The sequence below is a fragment of the Pipistrellus hanaki genome (assembly GCF_964339955.1).
Source record: "Pipistrellus hanaki genome assembly, chromosome: 7".
Taxonomy (NCBI): domain Eukaryota; kingdom Metazoa; phylum Chordata; class Mammalia; order Chiroptera; family Vespertilionidae; genus Pipistrellus; species Pipistrellus hanaki.
Genome location: NC_140509.1, coordinates 52,078,744 through 52,095,114, shown reverse-complemented (window position 1 = coordinate 52,095,114; position 16,371 = coordinate 52,078,744). Strand labels below are relative to the sequence as shown.

At 39.8% G+C, this 16,371-nt stretch overlaps 1 protein-coding gene across 2 annotated transcripts in view; it reads left to right on the top strand.

The window, feature by feature from the left end:
* Positions 1–214: 214 nt before the first annotated feature.
* POPDC1 (popeye domain cAMP effector 1) overlaps positions 215–16,371 on the top strand; it is a 33,878-nt gene continuing 17,721 nt past the window's right edge. The window contains exons 1-6 of one of the 2 annotated variants that reach the window (XM_084890568.1): positions 215–435; positions 4,500–4,736; positions 7,242–7,366; positions 9,893–10,080; positions 11,039–11,147; positions 16,093–16,260. In XM_084890568.1, coding sequence (XP_084746694.1) covers positions 4,511–4,736; positions 7,242–7,366; positions 9,893–10,080; positions 11,039–11,147; positions 16,093–16,260 — 816 coding nt within the window. In that variant the 5' untranslated portion in view covers positions 215–435; positions 4,500–4,510. Of the gene's footprint in view, positions 436–459; positions 970–4,499; positions 4,737–7,241; positions 7,367–9,892; positions 10,081–11,038; positions 11,148–16,092; positions 16,261–16,371 lie in introns of those variants that run through there. The other variant, XM_084890567.1, reaches the window with a different exon arrangement.

The window sequence follows — 16,371 nt, the reverse complement described above, 5'->3', positions numbered from 1 at the left end:
GTCCCCGGGCGCCGCCCGCACCCGCGCTCCTGACCAAACAAGGGCAGGACGGAGCGGCGGAGCGGAGACGGGGAGAGCGGAGCGGGCGTTTCAAAGGGATCGCGGCGGTGCCCGGCGGCGGGGCGTTGGAGGAGCCGGGAGGGGGGCCGGGAGGGGAGCGGGTGGCGGGGAGCGGGTGGAGGGCGGGGGCTCCGCCCGCCGTGGGGCGCCGGGCGCGTGCGCGGTGCGGCCCGGGCCCCGTGGCCGCCGCCCGCCGCCCAGTTCAGCCGAGCGGCCGCGGGCGCGGGGACCCGGGAGCCTCCGCACCCGCCGCACCTCCGGGGCTCGGGCGTCCGGGCGCCCGTCGAGCCGCCGCGCCCTGTGCCCCGCGCGCCGCCGCCCGCTGCCCTGGACTTGGGCCGGCGCCGCCCGGGCTCGGCGCCAGGGACCCGCCAGGTAAGGAGCGGAGGGCGGGCGGCTGGCACCGCAGCCCGGCTATTTGCAGCCGTGCGCTCCCGGGCTAAATCGGGACGCGAAAGTTGGATGCCTGCTCCACGGGGAGCAACTTTGCGGCCCCGGCGCCCCGCCTGCTGCTCGCTGGCCGCGCCCCCGCGGGGGCTTCCCGGTCCCTGGAAGCCGCTCTCCTCCGCGGGGCTGGGCGCTTGGCCTCAGGACCCTCCAGTGTCCACTCGGGTTTGGGAGTCCCAGCGTCCCCCGGTGCCCGGGCCCCATCGGGTGCGGGTTCCCGCGCTCTGCCCCTGGCAGATCCTTGGGGAGCCCTGCCTCTGCTCTGCCCCCCGGTCTCCCGGGGTTCCCTGACCCTGAACCCACTCCGGCTCCTCCCCGGGTCCTGCACCCGGTCGGTGCGCTGGGTGGCGGCGGCCCGGGCGGGGCACGTGCGGAAGAGCGCTCTGAGGGCGCATCGCTCCTGGCCCCGGAGCTGGGATCCAGGGGAACAGTGGACACTGACCTCCTTCTTTCAGGAACCAGGTGAGCCGGGGCCCCGGGGAGCGTGGATGCCTCGGGAACCCGAGATCCTCGCCACCTCTACCATCCCACCTATTCCCATCCCCGTGCCCTCCTTAGCCGGGCTTTGGGAAGCCAGTTGCTGGCCACACAGAAATTGCTTGTTTTCCGGAGTGAAAAGACTCGTAGCGACATAATGCCCCGTGGGAGATGTGCAAGGGTTCTGTTGGAATGACAGAGTGGATTGAATAAGTAGACTAGTACGACTTTTGCTCATTGTTATCTTTTTCATTTTTGTAGTTTGTTGGAGGGTTAAGGTTAGTTTCACCGTTTAGCTATTTAGCTTGCAAAACACCTTTTTGAAATCCAATAGATAAACAGGACTTTACTAGAACCAGTAATTTTAGGAATTAGACTCCTAGAACTAATGGAACGAAGAAGTTTTCTTAATTTAATCGAAATGACTCTGAAAGTTTACCATACTCATCTGCCTCATTAGACCCATTCATTCTCTGGATAAGGATAGTTCAGTGTAAACCGTTAAATCCACTAATACAGATCAAAGGAAGCTGAAATCGCCAAGATCCAATCAATATTTATTGACAATAGGTAGCATTTCAAAATAGACATACAGATAAATATATAGAGACAAATAGTAGATAATGAATATATAAGTAAAATTATTTATAATATATAATGTTAATATCATACCATATAATAAATACATATAGATACTTAAATGTATGAACTGTGTGTATATATATCTCTAATAAGGTGTAGTGCATCAAAATATATTATGAGATGATCTCAACTTTAAAAAATTTGTATTATTATTTCCCTGGTTCTTGGGTCAGGAGATTGTAGTTTTCCTGTCATTTCTCTTGGACCAAACATGGGTACTTTTCGTACTGCAGTGAATTAGTTGGTAATACAAGTATAATGAGGTGAATGTGTGTGTGTAGGGGTGTGTGTGTTAATTAACTTATCATACAACTGTGTATTAGAGGCGAGGCACAGGCCATTAATTTGAAGAGGTTTGAGACGTCTAGTCCAGCTGCCTCTGTTCAAGGACTCTGACTCAACCTCAGGAAGGGTAGCCATTCTCCCGTCTTTACTGCTGAGGCTTGGGGAGGCTGAAAAGTGCTTTCTAACTGTGTTCCTCATTGTTTGTGTCCCATATGGCTTTCACCTCTGGCATTCTCTATGTAGATGAGTATGTCATTGACCCTGCCTCCTGGAGAACATAGGGTAGTTAGAAGAACAAATAGGACAAAGGGAGTGAAAGCACATTCTAAGGCACAATGGAAATGGTAGTTGTTAGCTTATGTAATGCTAACACATAAGCCGACATAGACAGTAGCTTATGAGTGATACCACTCTCCCTCCTGCAGAAATTATGAAGCTGATACTGATTTGATTCCCAATGAAAGCAAACTTTGTGTAGGTAGAGTTACTAAAATAACGATGTCCCCTATCCTAATAGGCTTCTGGTTTTATGGGTTCAAACATTTGGAAAGTAATTGAATTTTTGTCATTTCTTTTAATTTTTGCAGAAAATTAATACTAAGTCAACTATTTCTCTTGTATTTATGAGCTATTTCAGAATTATTTAGATGACTTGATCATTTCATTCAGTTTGTGAGTTTGTGTATATGTTCTCTAATTATCTTAAGAGATGTGGAATTCTTATACATTTGTCTAATAATATATTTTCAAAATGCCCAACCTGCACCAATTATTTTCCCATCTAAAACCTTTAATATGATGGGGAAAAAATGAATGGAAAAATATGGTTAATTGCATAACCTTATTTGGAAAGAAATACATATTTTAAATTAAAGGTATTTTCAGTTCCCATTTGGAATTCTTCTCTTGAAATAGAATAATTCACCTATTCTATAAATCTACATAGTTTTTATCAGGGACCAATTTGCATAATTAATAATAGAAAGAGTTGTTTAAATATCAGAGATGGAGGACAGGTAATATGGTCAGAAAGTAGTGCCACTTTGTGTAAAATACTTATTCTTTGAAATGTATTCACCACATATTTTAATATTAAATAGTTCAATGTATATTCACGTCCTGCATATAAGTAAAATGGAAGTTTTCTACTTTTCAATTTGTGAGGTGCAACCAACTAGGGTTTTTATGGGAAAGGAAGTAGAGATTTAAATTAAACACTGAAAGATGGAGTAAATGTTATATCTTTCTGTGCATACATAAATAATTATAGTAATGTATTCATTGTGTACATATAGGTAATGTAGAATCTATGTATTATACAGTTACTTCACAACATAACAATAGAGCCTTCTAAATATCCTAAGCCTTCATATTTAAAAATGAGGGCATTAGTTTTTTTCAAAGTATTCAAAAAATAAGTTATTCCAGTTTTTGTTCCTGTTTTTAGATTTAGTTTACTATTGGAAATATTATGAAAGACTATACTAAATAACTTTTTAATTGCTGTAGTTTGTACACATTGGTGATTATCTTTCAGACTAGCTAATTCCACCATCTCTTAACCATCATGTATGTGTATATACAAATATGTATATTACAGATATATATACATCTACACTAATAAAAGAGAAATATGCAAATTGACGATACCTCCATTACGCCCACCAGCCAATCTGGAGTGAGTATGCAAATTAACCCAACACAGATAACTGATTAATTTGCATACATAGGTGTGCAGAGGCCATGTGGGGTCAGACACCTGCTATGAGGTGGAGGGTGGGGGGAGCTACAGGAGTGGTGCTCCAGCCAGAGCAGAGATGACTCAAGGCTCTGGCCGGAGTGAAGACAAATGTTAATTATAAAGTCAAATGAGGAATTATTATTATCATTTAACAGATAAGGATTCAGTATGTAATAGAGCTTGGATTGGGACCTGAATCTGTCCAATTCACAAGCACCAGAGAAGTCTATTTACCAACATTTGGTTCACAGAAATAACTTTTTTAAAAATATATTTTATTGATTTTTTTTTTGCCCCCCTCCCTCCCTCCCACACATATCCTCCCTCCCCAGAGTTTTATGTCCATTGGTTGTACTTATATGCATGTATACAAGTCCTTCGGTTGATCTATTATCTCCCCCAGATCTTCCTCCCCTCTCCACTGTAATTTGACAGTCTGCTTGTTGCTTTACTGTCTCTATATCTATCTTTTGGTTCATCAGTTTATAATGTTCTTTATTATCCATAAATGAGTGAGGTCATGTGGTGTTTCTCTTTCATTGATTGGCTTATTTCACTCAGCATGATGTTCTCCAATTCCATTCAGGTTGCTGCAAATGATGAGAATTCCTTCTTTTTTATGGCAGCATAGTATTCCATTGTGTAGATGTACCATAGTTTTTGGATCCAATCATCTGCTGATGGGCACCTAGGCTGTTTCCAAATTCTGGCTATTGTAGATTGTGCTGCTATGAACATAGGGGTGCATATATCCTTAGTTCACAGAAATAATTTTGGTATAACATCTTTAGGGGTGATAAGTACAACCACCGTTTTTTTATTATTGTTCTATTGTTTGTTTTTACAGGAATTTTCAAGATGAATTATACTGAGTCCAGCCCATTGGCAGAATCGCCTGCAATTGGTTTTACACCTAAGTTAGAAAGTATTATACCTGTGCCTTCCAATGACACCGCTTGTGAAAACTGGAGAGAAATACATCATCTGGTTTTTCATGTAGCAAATATTTTTTTTGCAATTGGGTTGGTTATTCCAACTACTCTCCACCTCCATATGATACTTCTTAGGGGGATGTTAGCTATAGGTAAGAAACCTAACTGAGATTTTACGTAGCTTCTGTAACTGTCACCTAATGAGTTTTGCACTGGGAGCTTTAGAGAATTCCCTGTCAGGTTGATAGCATACCAAACATATCTTTGTTATTGACTTAGCAGGGTATCAAGTAACTTAGACCATAGGCCTTTTTATAAGCTATACCCTTTTTAAAATATATATTTTATTGATTTTTTTTACAGAGAGAAAACAAAAGGGATAGAGAGCTAGAAACATCGATGAGAGAGAGACATCGACCAGCTGCCTCCTGCACACTCCCTATTGGGGATGTGCCCCAACCAAAGTACATGCCCTTGACCGAATTGAACCCAGGACCTTTCAGTCCACAGACCGATGCTCTATCCACTGAGCCAACCGGTTTCGGCCATACCCTTATTTTAGATAATCACAAAGATGTTTTCATGTGTTCTTTTGATTTCCCAGATATCAGACAACCTATTCCTGTGTAAGATTGTGGATTTTGGAGCCAGATTTTATGCTTTGAATCCTGGTTCCAGCACTTGCTAACTGTATAACTGGAGCAAGTGATTTAACCTCTCTATACTTAATGAATCTAGTAGGGTTAAAATACTAGTAATACCTCCTCCTATGGTTGTTGTGAGTGTGTGTGTCTGCGTGTGTACACACTTGACTTTCAATAGTAAGTACTAGATAGTCTTCAATATTATTATTTGAATAGGCATATACTTACTATGTATATGTATGTAATGGGCAGAAGCAACATTAGGAACAAGAGCAATTACCTAGATACATAGTTTTAAATAAAAAAGTTTTAAATAAAACCTTTATGAGGGGCTCCAGAAGCAGATTGAATTGATTTACATCAAAATACTAAAACAATTAAATTTTTTTTTTGTAACCAGTGATTCTATTTTGATGCCCCATATTATTCTGATGAAAAAAAAATTGCAAATGAATAATTTTTTTAACATGGGAGGTTAGCTTTTATGTGTGTGTCATTGATATATTTGTATAATATTGGTTATTTTATTTTAAATAAAAAGATATATATTGATGATCTCACCAAAAATTTAATCAAAAGAAGCTATTGATATTTGATTTAAAGTAAGAGACTTGATAAGAAAAAGTAGGAAGATTCTCAAAGGTGAATAGATAACCACCAAATGGTTAGAAGATATTCAGATGGGTAAAATAGTCAAACTCACAAGAAAGTATGCAAATGCAAAATATAACTATACAAATTATACAAAATTCCTCACTATCAAACTAAGGGTTTTCAAATTTTATAATATTGACATTTGATACTCGCATTCCCAACTAATAGGATTATAAATTTAAAAAACCTTCTGGAAAACAATTCTTCAATGTCATCAAAAGCTATGAAGCTCATTTCCTTGATTTACTATCAGGTAACCTACCCCTAAGCAAATAGTCACAAAATCAGATCAATTTTTACATATAAAGATGTTTTGGCTACTTATCAAAAATTACACCGCAAACAAATATCATCTGTCCATCAATAGGGAGATGGTTGAATAAATGATGGTCTAATCAGTTATAGTCATTAAAAACTACATATGCTACCTTATCTCAAAAGGTTGCTATGATATTTAAATAAAATAAATATTTCTATAAAGATAATTCTAACTCCAAAGGACTAACCAAATACCAGCAATTATTTTCCTCTTGGAAAAATTCAGAGGACACTGTTTTGTTATTTTATTTATTGTCCATAGGTTAGTGATAATAAACTTACAAAACCATCAGTAGCTTTCTGTAATCCAAACTGTTGCTTACACTAATATGAATTAACCAGAGGTCCAGTGCATGAAATTCATGCATGGGGAAGGGGGGTCCCTTAGCCTGGCCTGCACCCTCTTGCAATCCAGAACCACTGGCTTCTAACCTCTGCCTGCCTGCCTGATTGCCCCTAACCACTCGCCTGCCTGCCTGATCACCCATAACCCCTCTGCCCTGGCCCCCTGTTGCCAAGGCTTCATCCGGAAGGATGTCTGGAAGGTCGTTAGGCTGTTGGGTCTAATTAGCATATTATGCTTTTATTATAGATGAGTCTTGATAACACTTAGAATTAGAATAGATTTATTTTGAATACTTTAATTATGTATCTTAAAAATAAAAATAATTTTAGTTTCACCTGCCAAAAGAAAACCACCTACATACTCAAAGACTTCTAATATAATGGGGAAATTGCTGCAATAAGTAACAGAGTATGTTTTTAAATTATATATGGTAGTTCTGTCATCAGGTAACAATGCATAAACACTGTAAAGAAGTATTAAATATCAGATTCTAAAAAACATTTTCTAACTTTACAAATTGTCTGCAGCAAAGCATGTTTTTCTTTTTGACATTCAGACCAAAAAAAAAAAAAAAAAAAGAACATATGATGTTTGGCTTAGCTATTTCTAGAATATGTTTGGTTTATTTTATAATTTATTAAGCTTCGTGCTAAAGATGTCCTAAACATCTAACATGTAATTTTGTTATCCCACAGGATGCTCCTTTTACATCATGTGGGCCACACTCTACCGTTGTGCCTTGGATATTGTGATCTGGAACTCAGTGTTCCTCGGTGTCAATATGTTGCATCTTTCATATCTTTTGTTCAAGAAAAGACCGGTAATTACTAAAAATTAATTAGCAAGGAAGAGATTTTTAAAGCTTTTAGAGCACTTTGTTCAGACTTGAGAATAAGCATCTAACATCATTAGTCCCTTCAATATCATTCCGGATGAGACTTACTCTTTATATATGCCTGAAAGTGAAACATTTGGATACTATGAAATGTGTTCTACAGATGGGTTTTTTGTTTTGTTTTGTTAACTTTTTAAATCATTAGGGCAGTGTAGACATGAGACAAATTGATAGTATTCTCTATTTTTTCTTCATCATATAACTTCATTATTTTTGTGTGTGTGTGTATTGATACTGAAATGTTACTTGGGAATATCTTTGCCTATTTACAAAATTATAGGCAACCTCAATAAATATATTAGCGATTTACAAACACCTTATGCTATGTTTTTCTTGCTAATTTTAAAATATAATGACTATATTTTTCCTTATGCTCAAAATATTCATTTAAGGATATCACCATTTTTGGCGAGTTGTCATCAAAACACTAGGATTTTAACTTCTTTTAAATTCTGACTTATCTTGCTCTGTTTCCTTGGTTATACCAAGAACAAAAAAGTGTAGATAGAACTGGAAAACAGCAAGGCTCCTAGAATTCTCTCCATACTTGTTTACTAACTGTCCAAAGCACACCCAATACGCAGTAAAATAAAAAATACAGTGCTTGCCCTTGCCCTGAGCGTATGCTCAAGGCCGGAGGTGTGTAGAAAACAAGACAATTCCAGGGGAATTACAAGTGATATATGCAATAGACATTCCATGAGATGATAGCCCAGCCTGTTTTCCCTAGTGCATTGCTTTTCTCTAGGTTATGCTATATAATAAACAACCTGAACATCTCAGCGATACACACCAGCCACAGGTTTTTTCTCTCCCACCTTCTATGTGGACTCTGGCAGCTGTGTGTCAGCCGTGACTCTCTTCCTGTGTCTTCTTCATTTCGGTGTCTCTGAAGAAGCAGCAGATTCTGCTTGCACATGCATTCGCATAGCAGAGAGAGAAGTACAAGAGACCCAGTGTCTCTTAAAATTTCTGCTCCGAAGGGGTATATGTCAATTCTGTTCACATTTTATTGGCCATAGCAAGTGACACAGCCAAGCCTGATAATGTGGGGGTAGGATGGGGTCAGGGGATGTATAATCCTCTTATAGGAGGTGGGGCAGTACATAGTTGGGAATAATAATATTACCTACCACACTTATTGTTGTATTCCCTGTTCCTGTCAACCATGATTGGCACATAGTAGGTGCTCAAAAAAAAAAAACAACATTTGATGACTGAATGCTTTCAAAGAGAAGAATTAAGAGGGCTTCCTGGAGGAATTGGGACTTGAGATAAGACTTGCATATTATGAAGATGAGTCAGTAGACTTCAGTTCATATGTTCATTACTGTGCTACTCCAGCTAGTGTACATACTGGAAGTGGGACAGATATGTGAAGTTGTTATTTTAAACACATTACTAGCACTCCAGAGAGGAGGAGGGAAATGATAGTAATAATGGGGATACAGTTTCTTAGTTTAAGAATTTGCTGGAACCCAAGTTTTGAACATAAGGTTCAGAAGTACTTGATGTGATGGCAGCTCCCAATGAGTAAGTCACTTAGTATCTGTGCTTTTCTTTTTTCTCGGACTATAAGCCTACTTTTCTGAAAAATGTAAATGCTGGTTCTTCATTGCAATTAAACATCAGGACAAGTAGTCTTCTGGATGTATAAGCTTCATAGTGTTGGGATGGATGATCACTTGAACCCCAGAGTTCATTGACATGCAGTCCAGTTTTCCCAGACAAATGCTGGGCCCAAAAATGGGTGTGACCTGGGCCTTGGTTGTCTCACAACAAAGGCAAGTCAGTCATTTTGCTTTTCTCTTCCTCCAGTAGCCAGTCTTGCTCACCAGTGGGTTCTCTATTCTACAGGTTTTATTTTAGCTTAGCATAAAACTGCTACACTGAAACCTTTTTTACACTCTTCACTTTGCTTCAGAATAAATAAATGAGAAGCAATGGTTGCAGCTGTGGGTGATTGTTTTCCTGTATCAATGCATTGAATGATAACTACAGTTGATAAAAATCCTAGTGTATGTATTTTCATAAATGTGTTTTTACATTGATTCCTATTTTTGTTTATTTTTTGCTAAATATCTCAAAGTTAGTGTAATTTCTGTGAAACAGTATTGTTCTAAAAGTGAAAAGGTTTTGTGTTTATAGAAAATGCTAAGATTGGGAAGGTGAATGCTGTAATAACATTCACAACCTCCACAGTTGCTTTGTAGCAGCTGGGGAGAGGTGTGATCGATAGTGCAAATCTTCCCCATATGCTCTCTGCAAAAATGCCCTTTTAGCATCTAAACCGATATCATCACTTACCCACTGTGTGAGATTCCACTGACTGAAATGTGGAACAGTGAGGGTCTGCATTACAAATTTATTCTCAAAACAGTATCTGGACCACAGAAGCCACTGTTTTGACATTGCTGCATTAGTACAGCATCTGTCATGGCTGCATTTCAGGTCAAGATCGAAAAGGAACTCAACGGAGTATACCGGCGATTGTTTGAACCACTCCGAGTGCCTCCAGATTTATTCAGAAGATTAACTGGACAGTTTTGTGTGATCCAAACCTTGACAAAGGGTCAGACATATGCTGCAGAGGATAAAACCTCAGTCGACGATCGTCTGAGTATTCTCCTGAAGGGAAGGTAAGTGATCTTCTCATGGCCCCTGGGTAGAGAGTGAATGAAAGGGGATATCTATATATATAAAAGCCTAATATTTGAAGTGTCCCCTTGGGAGTTGGATCACTCGCTATGACATGTGCTGACCACCAGGGGATGGCATGGAAGGAAGGAAGGCCCCAGGTGGCAGCCAACAGCTGGGGAAGGGAGAGGGGGAAGGGAAGCGCCAGCTGGAAGCTGGCAGCTAAGGAAGGGAGGCCCTGGCCAGCATCCAGCAGCTGCTAGGGACCCTACCTGTGCACGAATTTTGTGCACTGGGCCCCCAGTTGTCAAATAATGGAGGAAGCGGTGGCAGGCTTTGTTGATGGGCAACTTGCATTTCACAGTTGCATTTTGGAACACTCCAGAACAGCAGGTTAGTTATCTGAAATTTGCTGCACTCAACCTTGCTGGTGTCAGGATTTTCAGTTGTGAACATTGTTCATCTTTTTTTTTACCTTTTACTTAAAGGTTAGTGAATCAAAATTGAAGTAGGTTTAAATTAGACATTAAAGTCCAAGAAACTTGTACATGTTTCAGAGGTGATTATTTTTTTAATATCACAAATATAACTTCTAAGAATATTAGCCTTCTAGGAAGAGACTCATGTATATCGTTCTGGAATAATCATTAATATCACCCTTTCTCTCTCAAAAGTTCATGAGTTTGAGTATGGTCACTGTAGGTATAAGAGGGATGGTAGCCTTTGGAAGGCACCTATGTGGGTCAATGCTAGAACCTGTCTTCTTTCTCTTATTGTTGGTGAAATTTACTTTGAAATAAATACTTATCTTTGGGAAGTACTTTTAATTATGTCAGTCATCTGTGGAGTCTTTAAAACTTTAGCGTAAAATTAAAACCCATAAGATTATGAAGATTTTAAGGATAGTCATGTTATTTTGTGAGATATTATGCATTTATTAACATTAATTTCTGTTATCAGAATGAAGGTCTCCTATCGAGGACATTTTCTGCATAACATTTACCCCTGTGCCTTTATAGATTCTCCTGAATTTAGATCAACTCAGATGCACAAAGGTGAAAAATTCCAGGTATGTTTTGGCATGGAGTTTTTTGAGGATATTTATTTACTTTATTAATTTATTTTAAATTGAGGTATAGTTGACATATAACATTATATTAGTTTCAGGTGTACAACATAATGGTTCAATATTTGTATATATTGCAAAACAATACCCCAACAAGTCTAGTTCACATTTATCACCTTACATAATTACGTACCTTTTTTTGTGATGAGGATTTTTTAAAATCCAGCATTATTTTCAAGAAGACTGAAACTAGTTCATGTCTCATTAAAGTCCAAAGGATATATTACAGACATACAGTTTAGCTTTTTTGCAATGGTTTCACCCATGCCCTGCTCCCACCCTGCCCGAGTAACTGGTTTGAGTAACTTGTTAAAGTGATGTGCTCTCACTAGAGTCTTAGACATGGTCACTGACTGGTTGCAGTGCTGTTCCCATGCAGCTGAGCTTGAGCTACAGAAGAGAGCAAGTGCTATATACCCGGGCTCCTTCAGTTTCACTCTCATCTTGTGTGTGCGAGAGTCAGCCGTGCAATGAGATTTATGTTCATATTGTTATCTTCAGTCACCTCCTTTACAACTAGAACAGGGCCACTTCTCTCCTCTGACCTCCTTACAGTGTTTTTCAAAGCCCAACTTTTGTCCAGCGCATCCATTTCTCTGTGTCTAGTAGCAAGTGCTTTTACACAATAGTTCAATCTTACAGGATCCTGAAAAGAGAGGATTTGGAGAGAAGGTGGGAACTGAACCTCCTTCATTTCTAGAAGCAAATGGCCCCCTGCGAGGCCTGGGATATAACACGCATTATCATTTCTACTGAACTTCAAATTATTATATTTATAATTGACAAAATAAAGAATTCCTACTAGTAGTTACAGTTCTCTTTCTTCTTGGGGTCTGGAATTGGGATTTGGTAGTTGACAAATGTTCCTGATAATTGCTATAAAGGCTCCAGAACATGACCCAAATAGAGGTACCACATAGCTGGGTGAAGGGTATATGCATTCAGCCTTTCCAAACACCAGTAGGCTATTCTCTGCATAGAGTCTGGGGTAGCATTTCCTAACTGATTAATGGATGACAATTACTCGAGCATCATCCAACCTGTATCCTGTACAGTTGGTCCAAGACTCCATCAGAGTGAGCCCTCCGGAGAGACTGTGCACAAAATGTTCCCATTGCAGTTTCTCAAGAGTAAAAATAGCTGTTGCACATCTGTGTAGGAGTACATCACCTCTTAATGAAGCAAGTTCCCAAGTGAAAAATGTCTCATGTTCCCATGGCCAGTGTCTTATTAATTGTGCCTATGGCAGAGGACACTTGAAATGGTCAGTGGTCACTATTCCACTCCGTACTCTTTACCTGCCAACCTGACTTTTCTCTGACTCTGAACCGCTAGTTACAAGTATTCTAACAAGGAGCTACTTCCTTTACATGTTTGTTTCGGTTTGTCCTTTGGCAGTGGTACTAATGAGTTATACAGTAGGATGAGAGGAAGGCAGGTGGGCTTGCCTGTCCCTTGAGATTGCGCAGCAAATGTTGTCCAGGGACATGGGGTAACCGTAATGATAGACACAGTGGTAGAGCTGAGAAACAGATTCTGAACTTGTGGCTGCTCCAGACCAAAGTTCCTGTGAAACTGCTGTTTCTGGTTCTAGCCCATTCGACAACTCCCTCAGACACCCTTGTTCTTGTGTATCGCCTCCTCACTGTGTGAGGTGTAGAGTGGCTTGGAGTCTAAGATGAGGGGCTGACCCAGAACCTTGAGGAAATCACACTAAACCTGGCTGTGAATGCTTTAGTAGAACTCTACCTGGAAGAGATGATTCCGTGTCTTCCATTGCCATGTTTGCTTTTATTTCTTCAGTAAAATTCTTCACAAGAACTCAAGTATGGCTCTGCTGAGGATACCTGACCACCTCAAGAAGTGACTTATTTTACAGAAGCTTTAAATATTTCAATATTGATTTAGAAAAATCCCTCATTAAAGTATGTTTTACTTGACTATTGGGACAGGAAATCATTAACTAGCCACTTCCGACTTAATACCTGCTCTTATAAGTCACTCATACTTATTATTCATATGAATAATAAGCAGTGATAGCTTATTATTCGAATACTATTATTAAGTTTAAATTTAATAACAATTTAAACATGTTTAAAGAGTTTATTTAACCATCTGTAAGAAATGGAATTGCTAAGCAAATTACAGTATCATATAAGCACCATTGCCTCCATGGAAATGGGGTTATTAAAATGGTTGGAAAGAAGTGAAATGCCTTATCTATCACCAGATACTATTCTCTTGGATGATTTCCAACTCCCCTTTTTAACTCCTTGTCCCACTGTTCATGCATTATATTTTCCAAAGTCACGGATGACATCTTTGTAAAATGAAGGCACCTCAACTTGTCAAACCCTTCCTTCAGCACGTAGGTGCCTGGCTGGGCCGCTGTGAGTACCTGGTGCTCACCTTTCTTTAATTATTCCTGCTGCTATAGCGTATTATTCAGTCACCTTGCATTTACATACTAATACCCTACTGTTTCTAAGAACTCCCAAGGACTGGCTTGACCTTATACTCTTGACCTTATACTTCTCATCCTATAAATATTATCTTTTTTGGTCATACATCTTTACTTATTGGCTTCCTCCACTAGAATATCAAGTTTATGGCATGTGCTTAGCTGGTCTTTGTCTGAGGGACTTTCAGTGGACTGTGAGCCAATCTTATGGCCACTTGGCCAGATTACTTTCTATTGATATTTGGCCATCTTGAAGAATATTGGTTGGGGGTGCGGGGGAGAATATTGGACATGCTGGGTAGGGTTTGGACTGGTGGGAAAATAGGCCTAGGCTGAAAGTCAGAAGTGTTCACTCCACCACTAGTTAACATGTGTTCATGAATATGTTTTTTGCTGTTTCTCATTTGGTATCTGAAAAATAGGGGAGAATGTAACCTGTTTTATCTTTAAGGCAGTTATGAGGATACATTTATATGATAGATAAAAATGCACCTTAAATGTTTAAAAGTACAATCTATATATAAAAGCCTCAATGACCATTCTACCATTGGACTGGTAGCTATGATGAGTAATGACCACCAGGGGGCAGACATTCCACCCACTAGGTTAGCTTGCTGCTGGGGTCTGGCCAATCGGGACTGGGCATGACAGGACACACCATGGAGCCTTCCTGCAGTCCCTCCCAGGCCCCGGATCGTGCACTGGTTGGGTCCTGAGCCTGGCCTGTGTGTTCTTGCAATCTGGGACCCCTTGGGATGTTGGAGAGCCAGTTTTGGCCTGATCCCTGCAGGCCAGGCCAAGGGAATCCACTGGTGCATGAATCCATACACGGGCCTATACTACATATTTAAAATAAGTTAAATTATATTTGACTGTCATTCCTAGTCATTCTCTACCACTTTCCCCTGTTCTACATTTGTCAAATACTTACTGCCACCTGAGGGTGTCATATTTCATTTATTTACTATCAGCTTCCTTCACTAGCATGCAAGCTTCACAAGGTAAGAACTTGTCTTTCTTGTTCATCATTGTGAGCTCATTGCCTTGAACAGTGTCTGGAACTAAATACATGCATAATAATCTATGTTGAAAGAATGAATGGATTTTAGTATTTTATGGAGTCACATAGCTGTTAACACATTTCTTAACTTCAATATATTTGGTTTTGGAGATTCCCACTTTTAAGATATTAAATAATTACAATTTCCCCCCCTGGGAGTATTAAGTAGCCAAACTCTTTGATTTGTAAAGATCAGATTTCAGCTTCTCTCCTGAGTTTTCCGTTGTCTCTCTTAGTAGACATAAATAGCCCTCTGTCTTTTGAAATAGGTTTAATTTTGTGACTAACAAAGGGGAAAGAGCTCCTGTGGACATATTTGCTGTGAGGTCCTGCTATTACTTCATATCAATTAAACAAGCCTTTATTCATTTCCTACCTGGATAGGCCTGGGGTTTCATGTTGAGATAGAAAAATGGTTTCTGCCTTCAACAGTATTTATGTTCATTTGCTAATTGCTTCACATGTTAAACATGCACTGAGCACCACTCTGTGTTGGACACAGACATCCAGACATGGAGGTGCACTGTCCCTCCTGTCATAGCGATCAGGAGAGACAGGTGTGTCAGGATTCAGGGCGGTGAGTGCACTAGCTGATGGAAGGGGACCTGCCTGGGAGGAAGAGCTTCCTGACACTAGCTTCCCTCACTCTGGAGAAAGGATTGATTTAAGGAATACTTGAACTCTCTGCAGTGCAGTTACAGTACTTTTCCACTTTTCAGGGTCATAAGACTTAAGGAAAGGGTATGGTTTCCCAGTGCTGATCTAACTGCAGGATCCCTGTGTGTCCCCAGTGGGCTACATTGATTGGAGCTAGTCTTGAAGGGTCACACTCAGTAAATAGTATGACAGAAAGACCCAGAGAAGGTCCCTTGTTGGTTATATTTGTTAGTAACAGCCTAGGCCCTAAAACTGATTCATGAGTCAATTTTCTCATCCTCTAGTGTGTGTTTGCAGACTTAGCTAGTGTAACTTGGCCTCGGGAATCTTACCTCAGTTTTTGTTTTGTTTTTTGCTTGAAGTGTATTCTTCAACTTCTGTGGTAATCTTCATGAAGGAAATATTTAGCTATAAATTCTACATCCAACTGTGATGTAGAATTGAAGGGGGCCATTCTTCTGTCCCCAGACCTCAAGAAACAATAAAACTTGGAGAATTTGCTTTTATTTAGTCTTAAGACGGCTTGGTTTTAAACATAATTTTATATATGGTTATAGAAGCTTATGTGTATGGATCTTATTTTAATTTAACTAATATGGTAAATCATTGCTATAATAATATCCACTAAATTATTTGACTCTTCCCCAAATTACTGTAGTCATAATTCATATACATAGATGTACTTTTTTTCTTTTGTGTTTCATTGTCAGGTCACCATTGTTGCAGATGATAACTGCAGATATTTATGCTGGTCAAGAGAAAGATTAACTTACTTCCTGGAATCCGAACCCTTCCTGTATGAAATATTTAGGTATCTTATAGGAAAAGACATTACAAATAAGCTCTACTCATTGAATGATCCCACCTTAAATGATAAAGTAAGTTTTTCTGGGTGTGTTTATTTTGTTAAATAAATATGTACAATGAGGTATACCTCACTTAATACAACATATAGTTTCCTGAACTTCCATCAATTAGTCAAATGCTAA